Genomic DNA, 19,011 nt, shown 5'->3' with positions numbered 1-19,011 from the left:
CAACACTAAATAGGTCACCGTTGGGGGTGTACGTAAATACGTTATTCTTTTATTTGTCCGATAGAAACTGATGTAATAAACCCAAATGTGAGGAAATTAAATATTGCCTTTTTTGTAACAGACTGTTCACGAAAAACAAGGGCCCAAGGAACTGTCAGCAGGACTGATCAGGCAAGATTCAATAAATACCAATTCAGGCAACTGATCAGCTGATTACTGCTAGGTAAATCTTGTCCTCTCTATCAATGAATTGTAATATTTTTAAACGAATTTTTTCTCTTTAAAACTAATTTTACAGTGAATAATTTAATATGTAAAATTATGATTATTTCATGCAATCCTTTTTTGTTTTGTTTTTGTTTTCTTCCTGAAGATGGTGAGCACATGTGTATTAATTATAAAAAAATGTTCTTTTGATCATAATATATAACACCATAACACCAAAAATGCTACTAAATGAATAATCTAATTTTCCCACATTTGTGAATGACAAGAAACAATGTGAATTTGACAAGCACTCTACTTTATTGTGTGTGAAACATTAATAGATAGGATATATGTAAACAATAAGCACAATCATCACAATAATCATTTCAGTAGTTATACAAATATTTACAACATATTTATACCTTGTATTTTTACGTTGTCATTTTACTGCCATAGTTACATCCAAACTTTTTTTATTTTACCAGATTAGAAATTAAAAATTATTGATAATAGGTAATTAAGAAATAACATTTTCTTTTTTATCATCATGAAAGCAGGACTCATAATAAATATTTATCTTACTGACCTGTTGATATATGAATATTTTGTAAAAGGTATAAAAATCAAAATTTGAAATTGCTCACGTTAAGAAATGAGGTGAATGGTAAATGTTGTAAGACGACCCCCTTTTGATCTTTTCTTCATCACCCATAAATTTGAGGGTTTTTTTACTTACCAAGCTCTGAAAATTCGCACATTACTAATGAGAATGACTTAAGGTCTTAAAATAGCGACATTACTTTCCATTCTTTATCTGCTATGATAAGATCAAAAATGAGGTTAATGGTAAATGTTGTAAGACGACCCCCTTGTTGATCGTTTCTTCATCACCCATAAATGAAAATTCTGACCCATAATTCTGGAAATTCGCACATTACTAATTAGAATGACTTAAGGTCTCTACTTAAAATAGCGACATTACTTTCCACTCTCAGAAGCCAATAAGATTGTGTGAAAAAAAAAATCACTGTAAACCCTGTAATGGGAGAATAATACATAAAAATACATTTCTTATTTTGTCATATGTCCAGTTTATCATCAAAAGAAATGCTGAATAATTATCATAAAAATTAAGCTAGCTATGCATATTTTGATTCTTTATCTGCTATGATAAGATAACAGTTTAATCATTAAAGACATTTTTTTTTCAGTAAACGTGGTAAATATTTTTTTTTTAAATCTTTGGTTTAAAGAATATACATGGGACAAATATAATTCTACATTTCTTTAATACTCTGTATAGTCTGTTAATTCTGAAAATATTTAACTGTGATATTGAATTTCTACCTAAAAATGATAATGTGAAATTAGTTTTGATATAATTTCATCCTATCCAGTCAAGTTTATCATCAAAAGAAATGGTAAATAATAATCATAAAAATTAAGCTAGCTATTCATATTTGGATTCTTTATCTGCTATGATAAGATAACAGTTGAATCATTAAAGAAATGTTTTTTTCAGTAAACATGGTAAATATTTTTTTTTAAATCTTTGGTTTTAAGAATATACATGGGACAAATATAATTCTACATTTCTATAATACTCTGTATTGTCCGTTAATTCTGAAAATATTTAACTGTGATATTGAGTTTCTACCTAAAAATGATAATATGAAATTGGTTTTGATATAATTTCATCCTATCCAAAATACCAAATATATTTTAAGATGCACGGCTGTAAAACATAATTGAATAAATGTTGTTTTTGAAAAAACACACCAAACTAATAAGATCAATATGTGCCCACCATTTTTCTCTTTATCCTTTTGTTTGCTACCTATAAGAAATAAAAAAAGCTAGGAATAAATGTAAATATAGATATTACTTTCTTGAGTTTACATAGATCTAGGTACTTAACTTAATACATTACATTCAAGTTTAAACTTGGTAATGTTTTGGGGGGTGTTTATTTTTTTTATTTTTTTTAAAATGAGTTTCTTAATTGTCCTGAAATAGTATATGTATGTTTAGATAATTGAAGTCTAAAAGTTAAAAAATACCCCAAATAATTATAAGTCAAAATCAATGAATCATATTGATCTGGACCCTGTTCCACAAAGCGATATTAGAGCTAAGTTGGTCCTAACTCCCATACTTTATCATAGGCTTACGAACAACGTAGCACTAAGATCGCTTTGTGAAACAGGATCCTGGATAAACTCCCAAGTGAAATGGGAAACAACTGCTGTGGTTGCAAAACATCTGGGTGTACTGTCCGGCAAACGTTGATCGTTTCCTGCATTAAAATCGAGTATTGATTTTGATATAAATTATTTGAGTGTTTATTTTCTTAAAGAATGAAATTGAAGTCTTTATTATTTTAAAATAACTATGAAATCTATTTCTGACGCTGGGCTTCACAAAATGTCATGGTTTGGCAGTATCAACTTCATATCTTGAAAACCAAAACTTTATATAACATTTTTCAGCAAATTTCCATTTGGGAAACAGAAGCTACCAGTTATTGTTGTGTTTTGGGGGGACGCACACAGCCCACCCTTCTAATTTTGGCATATATTAACTTTCCTAACTCGGAATATCTTGACTGAAAACAACCCATTTTGACTAACAACGGGGTTTGGCACTATACTCCCATCTTGAAACTAATATCCTAAATAACATTATTGAAGCAAATCCATTTTTAAAGAAAGGCTTAATTACTTTCTAAAATAAAGTTAAAAGTTATTTTAGTGCTTATTGTAGAACCGCATACTGGTAGCCCACCCTTCTTATTCGGAACACTGAAAACAATCCTTTTTGCCTTGCAACAGGGATTGACACTATCCAGGTCATATTTGAGAACCAAAACTATCCGTTATTCTTTTCAAAAATTATCATTTCAAGCAAAATCCAAGTTCCTGTCCCAGCAGAAACTACCAGTTATTGTTGTGCTTTTTGGAGAACACAGCCTACCCTTCTAAGTCGGAGCATCTTGACTGAAAATACGGCAGTTTGGCTTGCAACGGGGTTTGGCAATATCTACTTCATATCTTGAAAACTATTATCCTAAATAATACCTTTGAAGCAAACCCATTTTATACAAAATTCAAGGTCCTTTCGCAACAAAAGTTAAAAGTTATTGTTGTGAATTTTGGAGAACCGCACACAGCCAACCCTTCTAATTCGGAACATTTTGCCTTGCAACGGGGTTTGGCACTATCCACTTCACGTCTTGAAAATTAATATCCTAAATTATGTTTCTGAAGCAAACCCATTTTAAACAAAAGCTAGGTTACTTTCCCATCAAAAGTTACTAGTTAATGTTGTTCTGTTTGAAGACCCGCACACATCCCACCCTTCTACACATATGAGTTGAGAAGATATGTTTCCAATGTGTACCAAGTAAAGACAAGACTAAGGATCAGTCAAATGTCTTTATTCTTACAACAGTATGCTGCACGTGAACTTCCAAACTTTACGTGCCTACTCTGCACGAGACAAATGATGCATCTCGCGTAATGGATCTATGACTTGACATGTCGATGAGCATCGGTTCACACAACATGAACATGGACATGAACATACCAGTATGTTTATTGTGGATCATGAACATACCAGTATGTTCATTGTGGATCAAACCAATCTTAGTGACCAACATGTTTCTTTTGGCGGTGAGTATATATAATATGTAATACAGTGGGAAGATATGAAAACATAACACAACAGACACTACAGCAATGGCCTCTAATTATTAACAAGGAACACTGAGGCTACATAAAGCTATTAGGAACTTACATGTGAGTGAGTATGGTTTTACGCTGCTTTTAGCAATATTCCAGCGATATCGCGGCGGGGGACACCTTAAATGGGCTTCACACACATTTGGCATGTAAATGTATGAGAATAACTATAGCAATTTCAGAAATATTGAGGATTTGGACCCTCTTTTACTTCTGTTAATATGATGCGTATTTTTAAACCGGGAAATACGTCAATCAGGATGTTACAACATCACAAATAAAGATGAGCAAATGATCTTCACACTCAAAGTGAAATAAAAGTATAAAACTACACTACATTCTCGAAAACATTAAACAAGCGTGTGTCATTTTTATGCGTGTGCTTCAAGCTATTGTAGGAGTATCATAACAGGCTGATCGCTCATGATTACAAGAATATAAGAGGATTGGCATTACAAACATCACAGTGTATGTAATTCAGAACTGTTTTACAAAATGTGCACATAAAACATTATTAATAACAACTATGTACAATATTCTGAAATTACTGTATAGTTTCGACATTTATCGCAGGTAGGTACCCTGGTCATAACCTCCAATGGTTATTTTGCCAACTTGTTGCTGCCGCTGGTGTTTTGATAGATGGGCTCTGTGAGGAAGACAGCATGGTGAATTGTATTAGTTTTAGTAGAAGTGCAACTCAACAAGACCAAAGGGGCAGTGAGGTAGCCTAATGGTTAAAGAGTTCGCTTGTCGCGCCTAAAGGCCTGGGTTCGGTTCCCCACATCTAGTACTCTTTCTCATTATTATCATCATTACGCTTGTGACAGCAACAACGTTGCCTGCAGCAGGTCAACAATAGTTTTTTTTGACAACAGAAAGTTAGTAGACTCGTGAGTGAGTGAGTGAGTTAAAATTTAGTGTCACAGATTAGTTTAATAAAACCCATGTTTATTGATGTTCTTTTTTTGAAATTATCATATGTGAAATCTAGAACATTGTAGTGTTGTTTCAGTAATCATGCTATTTAAATGCAAACCTCAGGTCTACTTTTTCAACCTACCAGCATCATACTCCTGTCCTTCAGCTTTTCTCATTTCCATTTCTTTTCCTGGAGTATGAAAGAAAAGGCAGGCTATGTGTTAGAGCGAGCTATATGTTTGAGTAATGGGGAAGGCAAAAACTAAATCCGAAGGTTATAATGTAACTAGCCCTGTATATTACATCGAAACTCGACTTACTGTCAGCTAAAATACCAAACCAAAGTCTAGCACACTTTCACCTCATGCTACAATAAATTGTCATTGGTATATAGAGAGCGAGTATTGGGAACAATGACCCAATGTATTTTAGTTCTAGCATGCTAAGTCAGTGTCTACCTACCTTTCTGTTGACGTATGTTCTCAATCAACGTCTACATACCTCTCTGTTGATGTTTGTTCTCAATCGGCGTCTACTTACCTCTCTGTTGACGTATGTTCTCAATCAGCGTCTACTCACCTCTCTGTTGATGTATGTTCTCAATCGGCGTCTACTTACCTCTCTGTTAACGTATGTTCTGAATCAGCGTCTACTTACCTCTCTGTTAACGTATGTTCTGAATCAGCGTCTACTTACCTCTCTGTTAACGTGTGTTCTCAATCAGAATCTACTTACCTCTCTGTTAACGTATGTTCTCAATCAGCATCTACTTACCTCTCTGTTAACGTATGTTCTCAATCAGCGTCTACTTACCTCTCTGTTGATGTATGTTCTCAATCAGCGTCTACTTACCTCTCTGTTAACGTATGTTCTGAATCAGCGTCTACTTACCTCTCTGTTAACGTATGTTCTCAATCAGAGTCTACTTACCTCTCTGTGAACGTATGTTCTCAATCAGCGTCTACTTACCTCTCTGTTGACGTATGTTCTCAGTCAGCGTCTACTTACCTCTCTGTTAACGTATGTTCTCGATCAGAGTCTACTTACCTCTCTGTGAACGTATGTTCTCAATCAGCGTCTACTTACCTCTCCGTTAGCGTATGTTCTCAGCCAGAGTCTACTTACCTCTCTGTTGATGTATGTTCTCAATCAGCGTCTACTTACCCCTTTCTTAACGTATGTTCTCAATCAGAGTCTACTTACCTCCGTTAACGTATGTTCTCAATCAGCGTCTACTTACCTCTCCATTAATGTATGTTCTCAATGAGCGTCTTCTTACCTCTCTGTTAACGTATGTTCTCAATCGCCGTCTACTCACCTCTCTGTTAACGTATGTTCTCAATGAGCGTCTTCTTACCTCTGTTAACGTATGTTCTCAATCAGCGTCTACTTACCTCTCCATTAACGTATGTTCTCGATCAGCGTCTTCTTACCTCTCTGTTAACGTACGTTCTCAGTCAGTGTCTACTTACCTCTCTGTTGACGAATGTTTTCACTGAGTTCAAGCTGGATGTTGCCGTAGTAAGCATCCTCGACAGGTCCTGGCAACACAGAGAGAGAGTGCAATATACACAGGTACATCTATTACCCAGAGGGTCACTGATGTAGGGTAAATCTTTTTCACTAACCATCATACAATTGTGCTTCATGCCTGTTTGTATTTATTTTACAATTGTTTTAACTGCTTGCGAAAATGACAATAGCAACGTGGCACCATTTCAATGCTTTGCCGCAAATAATAGAGGATAACATCATCCATTGTTCCTGATGTCACAAACGAGTTTATGTCATCCCTTTCCAAAAAGACCAAGAGACAGTGGAAGGTTCGGGGTTCGATCCCCGACCGCGTCATACCAAAAGACGTTAAAAGATGGTACTTGTTGTTACCCTGTCCGGAGCTCGGCATTAAGGGGCTAAAACAAGGACTGGTCGGCTCGGAGTCAGTATACTGTGTCTAAGTGGGGTATTCATGTTAAACTACGGCATGGTACATCAGTGAGCTAGCACTATAAATCGGCATCAGTCCGGACTAGTACAAGCAGCCACACAAACACACACACACACACACGTACATGCACGTCGCTATATAAGTGCAATAATCTTGGACGCGACGTTAAACCCCATTTCACCTCACCTGTACATTTTATTCGATACAAGAGTATTTAGGCGGGGACGCGCATCGACACGATGCAGCAAGAAAAGAAGATGTTTTCTCTCATCATACCTCGTCAATTCAAACAACTTTGTCAAAACTATGATATTAAATAGAATCCCTGCTTGTCTCTGAAAGCCGAAAGATAGATGCATATTGTTCCTTGATATTTCGAGGTACACTCTGCAAAAATATAGAAACGCAAAAGGAAAGAATGAAACCAAACTTGTTTCCATCGCAGTTGCGGCTGTACTCTGCGATCTTGACACCGCTGAAGTCGCAGCCGATGAAGCAGGTCCGTCAAAATAGTCCTAACTGGTCGTCTACCGCAAATATCTTCAGCGCGTAAACGGTTCCTCCCTGTCTGGGTTGATATCCAACGCAATCCTGGTATTGCCGTCGTTGTAGAGGTTGCCAGGGTGGTTCTTTCACGTAAGTGACGTAGCTGTATGAATCTGTCCTGTGCTCTTGTAGTGATACGTAGTCGATCGGATCTTGGAAGGTCCTTTGTTTTCCCGTGTGTCTGATACCGGTTCCACAGTCTTGTAATGGTGCTTGGTGCTACGAAGATGAATCGCCTGAAGGCGTTTTTGCGTTGGGCTTCCGTCAGTCGTGGCATGTTTTCGCTCTCCACTAATATATCATCTTTTTTTCTACGTTTTTGCTTGACGTTTACCTTTGAATCGGCCAAGTGTTGCTGCTTTATTTTAATTGCTATTCGGCGGAGTTTGGGTATTCGTCAGATTGTAATGGCTCTTCCGTAGTTGTGTTTTTGCGATTTTTCATTCATTCTCAAAATGTCTGCAGTACCTCATGTTATTAAATAAATACCAATCCTTGCAGAAAATAAGAATTCAGATTTTGTATGTATTTTATATGGATATCGGCAACACCTTGTGAGATATTTACAATTTTTCTACTTTTGCGTTTTTATTTTTGCAGAGTACATATTCAATGTTTGTCCGCGTCTTCTTAGACAGTTGGCGTGTATTATGGCTGCTTTGTATATCTACCAGACACATGGTAACCCATTCTTGTGTAGGAAGAGCTACATTCACTGATAGAAGAGGGCCAAATACACTTGATAGTGCACCACATTATAACGAGGTTATTCCTTAATGCTTCAAACCGCGACATATTACCACTTGTTTCTTGTACGTTTTCTTCCTCTGCAAATCCCAGGTTGCCGTACGTATTGTCAGGATGGTTATCTAGAACATATAGATTGCCGTACGTATTGTCAGGATCGTTATCTGGAACATATAGGTTGTCGTACTTATTGTCAGGATCGATATCTGGAACATATAGGTTGCCGTACGTATTGTCAGGATCGTTATCTGGAACATATAGGTTGCCGTACGTATTGTCAGGAGCGTTATCTGGAACATATAGGTTGCCGTACGTATTGTCTGGATCGTTATCTGGAACATATAGGTTGCCGTACGTATTGTCAGGATCGTTATCTGGAACATATAGGTTGCCGTACGTATTGTCAGGATCGTTATCTGGAACATATAGGTTGCCGTACGTATTGTCAGGATGGTTATCTGGAACATATAGGTTGCCGTTTGTTTGGTTAGGATCGTTATCTGGAACATATATGATGCCGTTTGTTTGGTCAGGATCGTTATCTGGAACATATAGGTTGCCGTTTGTTTGGTTAGGATCGTTATCTGGAACATATAGGATGCCGTATGTATGGTCAAGATCGTTATCTGGAACATATAGGTTGCCGTACGTATTGTCAGGATCGTTATCTGGAACATATAGGTTGCCGTATGTATGGTCAGGATCGTTATCTGGAACATATAGGTTGCCGTACGTATTGTCAGGATCGTTATCTGGAACATATAGGATGCCGTTTGTATGGTCAGGATCGTTATCTGGAACATATAGGATGCCGTTTGTATGGTCAGGATCGTTATCTGGAACATATAGGTTGCCGTTTGTTTGGTTAGGATCGTTATCTGGAACATATAGGATGCCGTTTGTATGGTCAGGATCGTTATCTGGAACATATAGGATGCCGTTTGTATGGTCAGGATCGTTATCTGGAACATATAGGTTGCCGTTTGTTGGTCAGGATCGTTATCTGGAACATATAGGTTGCCGTTTGTTTGGTTAGGATCGTTATCTGGAACATATAGGATGCCGTATGTATGGTCAAGATCGTTATCTGGAACATATAGGTTGCCGTACGTATTGTCAGGATCGTTATCTGGAACATATAGGTTGCCGTATGTATGGTCAGGATCGTTATCTGGAACATATAGGTTGCCGTACGTATTGTCAGGATCGTTATCTGGAACATATAGGTTGCCGTACGTATTGTCAGGATCGTTATCTGGAACATATAGGTTGCCGTACGTATTGTCAGGATCGTTATCTGGAACATATGCACGTTGTGTTATGTCGGGAGAGTGAGTGAATAACACCACATGGAACACCTGGTATCATCACTGTTTGATAGTGGTTCATAAACATGAAAGAGTCCAGTCGTACTGTGGACTCATGGATGTGGAAAGTTTTTTTTCGCTTATATAAAGTCATATCATGCAGGACGATTTGAAAGGCAAACCCGAAATAGTTCAGATCTTAGACGGAACCTACGAGGGCGGTGGTGCTGTTGGCAAACTGAACAGCAGAACCAGGGCGAACCTCGGATTCGAACCAACGATCACAGGTTTCTGGTAGTCCTAAGTGACTAACTCAGCAAGTGAAGTCAAGTGAAGCAACTTGAATACCTTGGGTCATGTTACCCCTCCGGTTGAAGAGACATAAACTTGTTGAAATCCTTTAACTTTGCATGGCGGTTGACTATTTAGGTCACATCTCCATATGGGATTGAGAGGTGAGGTGAAATTGTGTTTAACGTCGCGCCCAAGATTATTGCACTTATATAGCGACGTGCATGCACGTGTGTGTGTGTGGCTGTTTGTACTAGTCCGGACTGATGCCGATTTATAGTGCTAGCTCACTGAGATACCATGCTGCAGTTTAACATGAATACCCCACTCAGACACAGTATACTGACTCCGAGCCGACCAGTCCTTGTTTTAGCCCCTTAATGTCGAGCGCCAGACAGGGTAACAACAAGTACCATCTTTTAACGTCTTTTGGTATGACGCGGCCGGGGATCGAACCCCGGACCTTCCGCTCTCCGGGCGGACGCTCTACCACAAGACCACGGAGGCGGCTCATGGGATAAAGAAACTGACACAATGCACACAATTAAAAACGTTAATGAACACAATTTAATCAACAAAAGATGCGATGTTAAGTATGAAGTCACAGTAGACCCATGTTAATTACCTTTCACCGGTGTCATCTGAAAACGGCAATAGCTTTCCTCAGCACCTGGAAAATACATCATGCTTGTCTGATTTAACTCCGTAAAAGTCAGTTGTTGTCCAAAAATGAAATACACAGGGCGAAAAGCTTATATTTCTTGACTGTAAGAGAATTAAGCTTTCTGCATTTTCGGTTGGTTCAGACACACGTCACCGTGGCCTGTTGGTTTGGAGCTGTGATCATGCTTCCAGTTCCTGGTTTACCTGGTCCAGGTTTGTTATTCACAGACCACCGGAGAGCTGGAACTTTCTGCTTCTAATACTGAATAGCATCAACTTACTCAAGCTTTGTTATTCACAGACCACCGGAGAGCTGGAACATTCTGCTTCTAATACTGAATAGCATCAACTTACTCAAGCTTTGTTATTCACAGACCACCGGAGAGCTGGAACTTTCTGCTTCTAATACTGAATAGCATCAACTTACTCAAGCTTTGTTATTCACAGACCACCGGATAGCTGGAACATTCTGCTTCTAATACTGAATAGCATCAACTTACTCAAGCTTTGTTATTCACAGACCACCGGAGAGCTGGAACTTTCTGCTTCTAATACTGAATAGCATCAACTTACTCAAGCTTTGTTATTCACAGACCACCGGAGAGCTGGAACTTCCTGCTTCTAATACTGAATAGCATCAACTTACTCAAGCTTTGTTATTCACAGACCACCGGAGAGCTGGAACATTCTGCTTCTAATACTGAATAGCATCAACTTACTCAAGCTTTGTTATTCACAGACCACCGGAGAGCTGGAACATTCTGCTTCTAATACTGAATAGCATCAACTTACTCAAGCTTTGTTATTCACAGACCACCGGAGAGCTGGAACATTCTGCTTCTAATACTGAATAACATCAACTTACTCAAGCTTTGTTATTCACACCGGAGAGCTGGAACATTCTGCTTCTAATACTGAATAGCATCAACTTACTCAAGCTTTGTTATTCACAGACCACCGGAGAGCTGGAACATTCTGCTTCTAATGCTGAATAGCATCAACTTACTCAAGCTTTGTTATTCACAGACCACCGGAGAGCTGGAACATTCTGCTTCTAATACTGAATAGCATCAACTTACTCAAGCTTTGTTATTCACAGACCACCGGAGAGCTGGAACTTTCTGCTTCTAATACTGAATAGCATCAACTTACTCAAGCTTTGTTATTCACAGACCACCGGAGAGCTGGAACTTTCTGCTTCTAATACTGAATAGCATCAACTTACTCAAGCTTTGTTATTCACAGACCACCGGAGAGCTGGAACTTTCTGCTTCTAATACTGAATAGCATCAACTTACTCAAGCTTTGTTATTCACAGACCACCGGAGAGCTGGAACATTCTGCTTCTAATACTGAATAGCATCAACTTACTCAAGCTTTGTTATTCACAGACCACCGGAGAGCTGGAACATTCTGCTTCTAATACTGAATAGCATCAACTTACTCAAGCTTTGTTATTCACAGACCACCGGAGAGCTGGAACATTCTGCTTCTAATACTGAATAGCATCAACATACTCAAGCTTTGTTATTCACAGACCACCGGAGAGCTGGAACATTCTGCTTCTAATACTGAATAGCATCAACTTACTCAAGCTTTGTTATTCACAGACCACCGGAGAGCTGGAACATTCTGCTTCTAATACTGAATAGCATCAACTTACTCAAGCTTTGTTATTCACAGACCACCGGAGAGCTGGAACATTCTGCTTCTAATACTGAATAGCATCAACTTACTCAAGCTTTGTTATTCACAGACCACCGGAGAGCTGGAACATTCTGCTCCTAATACTGAATAGCATCAACTTACTCAAGCTTTGTTATTCACAGACCACCGGAGAGCTGGAACATTCTGCTTCTAATACTGAAAAGCATCAACTTACTCAAGCTTTGTTATTCACAGACCGCCGGAGAGCTGGAACATTCTGCTTCTAATACTGAATAGCATCAACTTACTCAAGCTTTGTTATTCACAGACAGCCGGACAGCTGGAACATTCTGCTTCTAATACTGAATAGCATCAACTTACTCAAGCTTTGTTATTCACAGACCACCGGATAGCTGGAACATTCTGCTTCTAATACTGAATAGCATCAACTTACTCAAGCTTTGTTATTCACAGACCACCGGAGAGCTGGAACATTCTGCTTCTAATACTGAATAGCATCAACTAACTCAAGCTTTGTTATTCACAGACCACCGGATAGCTGGAACATTCTGCTTCTAATACTGAATAGCGTCAACTCACTCAAGCTTTGATTAATAGTACTGTTGTTACAATAACACTCCAGGTTAACATGGGGCTTTAGTCTTAGTCAGTGGGGACCGCCTCCGTGGTCTAGTGGGAGAGCGTCCGCCCGGAGAGCGGTTCGATTCCCAGCCGTTTCATAACAAAAGACGTTAAAAGATGGTACTTGTTGTTACCCTGTCTGGTGCTCTGCATTAGGGGCTAAAACACGTACTAGTCGGCTCGGAGTCAGTATACTGTGTCTGAGTGGGGTATTCATGTTAAACTGCGACATGGTATCTCAGTTAGCTAGCACTATAAATCGGCATCAGTCCGGACTAGTACAAGCAGCCACACACACACACACACACATACACGTGCATGCACGTCGCTATATAATTGCAATAATCATGGACGCGACGTGATACCCAATTTCACCACCTCACTTTAGGGCTTTAGTCTCAGTCAGTGGGGTGGTGTTACAATAACACTCCAGGTTAACATGGGGCTTTAGTCTCAGTCAGGGTGATGGTGTTACAATAACACTCTAGGTTAACATGGGGCTTTAGTCTCAGTCAGGGTGATGGTGTTACAATAACACTCCAGGTTAACATGGGGCTTTAGTTTCAGTCAGTGGGGTGGTGTTACAATAACACTCCAGGTTAACACGGGGCTTTAGTCTCAGTCAGAGGGGTGGTGTTACAACAAAACTCCAAGGTTAACATGGGGCTTTAGTCTCAGTCAGGGTGATGGTGTTACAATAACACTCTAGGTTAACATGGGGCTTTAGTCTCAGTCAGTGGGTGGTGTTACAATAACACTCAATGTTAACATGGGGCTTTAGTCTTAGTTAGTTGGGTGGTGTTACAATAACACTCCAGGTTAACCTGGGGCTTTAGTCTCAGTCAGTGGGGTGGTGTTAGAATAACACTCGAAGTTAACATGGGGCTTTAGTTTCAGTCATTTGGGTGGTGTAACAATAACACTCCAGGTTAACATGGGGCTTTAATCTTAGTCATTGGGGTGGTGTTAGAATAACACTCGAAGTTAACATGGGGCTTTAGTCTTAGTCAGTGGGGTGGTGTAACAATAACACTCGAAGTTAACATGGGGCTTAAGTCTCAGTCAGTGGGGTGGGGTTACAAGAACACTCCAGGTTAACATTGGGCTTTAGTCTCAGTCAGAGGGGTGGTGTTACAATAACACTCCAGGTTAACATGGGGCTTTAGTCTCAGTCAGAGGGGTGGTGTTACAATAACACTCCAGGTTAACATAGGGCTTTAGTCTCAGTCAGGGTGGTGGTGTAACAATAACACTCGAAGTTAACATGGGGCTTAAGTCTCAGTCAGTGGGGTGGTGTTACAAGAACACTCCAGGTTAACATTGGGCTTTAGTCTCAGTCAGAGGGGTGGTGTTACAATAACACTCCAGGTTAACATAGGGCTTTAGTCTCAGTCAGGGTGGTGGTGTTACAATAACACTCCAGTTTAACATGGGGCTTTAGTCTCAGTCAGAGGGGTGGTGTTACAATAACACTCCAGGTTAACCTGGGGCTTTAGTCTCAGTCAGTGGGGTGGTGTTACACTAACACTCCATGTTAACATGGGGCTTTAGTCTTAGTTAGTTGGGTGGTGTTACAATAACACTCCAGTTTAACATGGGGCTTTAGTCTCAGTCAGTGGGGTGGTGTTACACTAACACTCCATGTTAACATGGGGCTTTAGTCTTAGTTAGTTGGGTGGTGTTACAATAACACTCCAGTTTAACATGGGGCTTTAATCTTAGTCAGTGGGGTGGTGTTAGAATAACACTCGAAGTTAACATGGGGCTTTAGTCTTAGTCAGTGGGGTGATGTTACAAGAACACTCCAGGTTAACATTGGGCTTTAGTCTCAGTCAGAGGGGTGGTGTTACAATAACACTCCAGGTTAACATAGGGCTTTAGTCTCAGTCAGGGTGGTGGTGTTACAATAACACTCCAGTTTAACATGGGGCTTTAGTCTCAGTCAGGGTGGTGGTGTTACAATAACACTCCAGGTTAACATAGGGCTTTAGTCTCAGTCAGTGGGGTGTTGTTACAATAATACTCCAGGTTAACATGGGGCTTTAGTCTTAGTCAGAGTGGTGGTGTTACAATAACACTCCAGGTTGACATAGGGCTTTAGTCTCAGTCAGTGGGGTGTTGTTACAATAATACTCCAGGTTAACATGGGGCTTTAGTCTTAGTCAGTTGGGTGGTGTTACAGTATCACTCTAGGTTAACATGGGGCTTTAGTCTCAGTCAGTGGGGTGGGGCGGTAGCCTATACTGGACGTAATCCGTCCGCTCGTCACGACGGAGGCCCTGGTGTGATGCCCAACATTGGTAAACTGTGTGAAGCTCATTTATTGTGAGACACACACACACACACACACACACACACACACACACACACACACACACACACACACACACACACACACACACACACACACACACACACACACACACACACACACACACAAGGTTCTCAGTTCACTTGGCATGTCAACATAATATCTGTTTTGGTTTAATATTTGTGTTCATACCTTCACTTGACGTCTCCATCGGCTCGTAATTCTGTTGGCGGCTTGCCCTATTCGCTTGTTCAGTCCTAGTATAGATGCACAATCAGATTTTGTTAGACAAGCATAACAGTTATCATGGTCCTGTTTATCATACTTTTAAGTGCAAAAAGCCAAAAGCTCTCCAGTTTCTTTAGGAATTAACATGTCATAGGTTTACTACCAAAACAATGGGTTATTTGTAAATACAAGCTATGATGAATTCTTTGATAGTTGACGGATGACAAAGGAAACACCTTTTATGGATAACAACTTCTTTCATGACTGTAAAGACGACGTTCTGTGTCCCCCGACACATACATAATTCATCGGGCACCACCAACGCCCGCCTTGGACAATCGTGTGACACAGTGTTGGAATACATGTTTGGGATAAGCATGCTGCGGGCGAGATGGTTGACATAATCTTTCCATATTTCCTACCAGGTTATAATATTCAACTTTAAACATCATTAGACGTGGATGTGACAGTACTACAGAAATGCATTTGATCCGTTAGAGAAGCATGTTAGAATAATGAATAAACGTGTTATATATATATATATATATATATATATACTCTTCATGTTTACAGAACCTGCTTCACCAAATATACACGTGGATGTGATAGTACTACAGAAATGCCTTTGACCAATTAGAGAAGTATTAGAGAAGCATGTTGGAATAATGATTAAACGTTATATATATATTGCTTGATAACTGCAATGAAAAAAACAACTACCTGTTTGGCCTTTCATCCGGTTTGTGCCCAACTACAAATGAGAAAGCATACCAGTTTCAAAATATAGCTCTTCAAACAATATTTTCAGTCAAAAGAAATAACAATCATTAGATATATGTGCACAACATAATGGACGTTGTGTATTATTGTATATAGCACATGTCCTTGAAGCTCTTAAATTAAACGGGTCAGCCAGGTAGCCTTGTGGTTAAAGTGTTCGCTCGTCACGCGGAAGACCCGGGTTCGATTTCCGACATTGGTACAATGTGTGAAGCCCATTTCTGGTGTCCCCCGCCGTGATATTGCTGGAAAATTGCTAACGCGGCGTAAAACCACACTCACTCACTCACTTCAGTGAAAACACAGATGCACCTACGTTTTGCAGCATGCAAACTCCTCCTCAGGTGTATAATGACGACGATGAGGATGATAATGGTAACCATGCCAACAGTTCCAGTAACAATGGCAGCCACTTGATTCTTGTTTTCAGTGTCATCACTCAAGATCGCCGACGAAACTTGCACTGTGACAAAAATGTACAAACATGGACCCACAATGACCTTTATTATCAATTGTGTTCCCTGCACAGTTTACAAAGCAGGACATATTCCCAACATTAGACGCTTTATAAACGCTTGTCCATAACTAGGGGCGGTCGGGTAACCAAGTCGTTAAAGCGTTCGCTCGTCACGCCGAAGACCCGGGTTCGATTCCCAACATGGGTACAATATGTGAAGCCCATTTCTGGTGTCCCCCGACGTGATATTGCTGGAATGTTGCTAAAAGCGGCGTAAAACCAACTCACTCACTCCATAACTTATATTGTCATTATAAAACATGTATAGGAGGTGACAGAGTGGTTGGGGTCGTACACGACACAAATAGCAGATGAGGCTTCACCGTGTTTGCCAATTAAGTCATCTAGGATGGACTCCAATTGTTTGTAGCTGGGTGTAAGAAAGTCCCTCAATATTACAGAAAGAAACTTATGATAATAGGTTAATGATGTAGCTCACATTGAACGTTTACATATGCAACTGCTCGTCCGGGTGTCATCATGTGTCCATTATCAGCTTCACAGGTCAGTTTCCCTCCGTCAGAATGGGTTATGTTACTTTTGAGGAATGTCGACCCAGTACTTGTTTGTCCATTGTGAGACCACCGGAATGTGTGGACACTAGGGTTGGCATCATCTACCACACACTTTACACGGAGGTCTTCACCGACAATGACATCAATGGTGTCATTGCTTGGTTCTAGATGTACCACTGGCGGGTCTGGAAATATCAATTATTAATCCTCAGATTAGTGACATAATTCAATGCAATGACATGTACAGACGGGACAGGTATAAACTCCCGTAGTAAATAAAGAATATGTTAAATGTACGTACATTATTCTTCTACTGAAGAGAAAACACGAAATTCCAATGACGCTTTTGTTACGTTTGTCATAGAAATATACTTTCATAACTAATAAAATGAGCTACTAAAGGATTACATTTGAACTGGCATACATTGCCACCCTCCCTTTTCCATAGATTCAAAATCGTAAATTACTTACACAGAACACTGATTTGAGTAGAGGCGCGCACATTCCCTGCTCTGCATTCTAAAGTGCCAGAGTCAAACTTTGCAGCTGTTTTACTGAAGGTTCGTCCAGTGTAGGAACCTCCGTTGTGTGTCCAGCTGAACGACGTGACCGGAGAGTTGAAGGAGTCGACCATACACACGACACTGAGCACTTGACCAAGGAGGACGTTAAGGACACTTCCTCTTGGCTCCAGGTGGATTTGCAGGGCGGCTGAAAGATTTGACCACGTATACAATATACAAACATTCGAATTATGTATGCACTTCTTTATTCAAATACATCATGTACTTATTAGTCTATATAAAATTGCTATCGAATCCCATTACATTCATTTAGATATTGTTAAATTATTTCTCGAGATAAAATTTTCACTTTGTATATGTCTCACCTCCAAGTCAATGAAACACCACCCAACATAACTAATTTATGAAACCCTTCTCCACGACATATCACGTCAGCATCACTACTGTGTTAAACCTTCTTCTACAACAGCCCCCCCCCCCCCCCCCCCCCCAACAACCCCAACCCCCGCATCACTAATTTCTCAAACCCATCTCCACGACATATCACGCCAATATCACCACTGTATCAAACCTTCTTCCACAAAACACCACCACGCAACCATCACTACTGTATCGCAATCCACCTCCGCCTCCATGAAATGCCTCCCCCCACCCCCACAAGTAAAACATTAAATAGCATGTACATAAATGCACCACAAAATACCTTTATCATTATCAATTATGTTCCCTCCCCAATTTGGAGAGCAGGACATTTTTCCAGCATTAGACGTGATAAGTCATGGTTCATTAACGCTTGTCCATAACTAACATTGTCCTTATGAAACATCATGTGTAGGAGGTGAAAGAGTGGTTGTGGTCGTACACGACTCAAGCAGCATTTACGGCTCCACCGTGTTTGCCAATGAAAACCTCTACGCTGGGCTCCAATTGTTTGAAACAGGGCATAAGAATGTCCTCATTATTCCAGAAAGAAACTTATGATAATAGGTTAATGATGTAGCTCACATTGAACGTTAACATGAGTGACTGCTCGTCCGGGTGTCATCATGTGTCCATTATCAGCAGTACAGGTCAGTTTCCCTCGGTCAGAAAGGGTTATGCTACGTTTGAGGAATGTTCGCCCAGTACTTGTTTGTCCGTTGTGAGACCACTGATATGTGTTGACACTAGGTTTGGCCTTCTCTACTACACAGACTACACGGAGGTCTTCACCGACCCTGACATCCAGGGTGTCACTCCTTGGCTCCAGATGTACCACTGGCGGGTCTGGGGATATCAATGATCAATCCACTGATTAGTGATGTTTTCCGTGCAATTACAAATACAAGAATTATTAATTTCATAAGGATTGAAAATTGACATACACACGTTCTACACTACCGTACCCAACGACTACCGATGTAAATATATACGGGACAGGAATAAGCTCTCGCATTCAATAAAGTATATGTTAAATGCCTATACATTATAAGAGAAA

The 19,011-nt window shown here is 39.9% G+C and overlaps 1 protein-coding gene across 4 annotated transcripts in view; it reads right to left on the bottom strand.

The window, feature by feature from the left end:
• Positions 1 to 3,627: 3,627 nt before the first annotated feature.
• Positions 3,628 to 19,011, bottom strand: part of LOC124121368 (B-cell receptor CD22-like) — a 28,840-nt gene continuing 13,456 nt past the window's right edge. The window contains exons 3-13 of one of the 4 annotated variants that reach the window (XM_048401956.1): positions 18,540 to 18,800; positions 17,482 to 17,721; positions 16,935 to 17,195; positions 16,295 to 16,441; positions 15,919 to 15,949; positions 15,163 to 15,227; positions 10,333 to 10,377; positions 8,163 to 8,231; positions 6,341 to 6,409; positions 5,011 to 5,058; positions 3,628 to 4,596 (exon numbers count right to left, since the gene is read on the bottom strand). In XM_048401956.1, coding sequence (XP_048257913.1) covers positions 4,550 to 4,596; positions 5,011 to 5,058; positions 6,341 to 6,409; positions 8,163 to 8,231; positions 10,333 to 10,377; positions 15,163 to 15,227; positions 15,919 to 15,949; positions 16,295 to 16,441; positions 16,935 to 17,195; positions 17,482 to 17,721; positions 18,540 to 18,800 — 1,283 coding nt within the window. In that variant the 3' untranslated portion in view covers positions 3,628 to 4,549. The remainder of the gene's footprint in view (positions 4,597 to 5,010; positions 5,059 to 6,340; positions 6,410 to 8,162; positions 8,232 to 10,332; positions 10,378 to 15,162; positions 15,228 to 15,918; positions 15,950 to 16,294; positions 16,442 to 16,934; positions 17,196 to 17,481; positions 17,722 to 18,539; positions 18,801 to 19,011) is intronic. The other 3 variants (XM_048401959.1, XM_048401957.1, XM_048401958.1) reach the window with 3 other exon arrangements.

The sequence above is a fragment of the Haliotis rufescens genome, unplaced genomic scaffold (genome assembly GCF_023055435.1).
Source record: "Haliotis rufescens isolate VD_foot unplaced genomic scaffold, xgHalRufe1.0.p SCAF_24, whole genome shotgun sequence".
Taxonomy (NCBI): Eukaryota; Metazoa; Mollusca; class Gastropoda; order Lepetellida; family Haliotidae; genus Haliotis; species Haliotis rufescens.
Note: the sequence above shows the minus strand (reverse complement) of the source record. Positions and strands in the feature narration are given on the sequence as shown.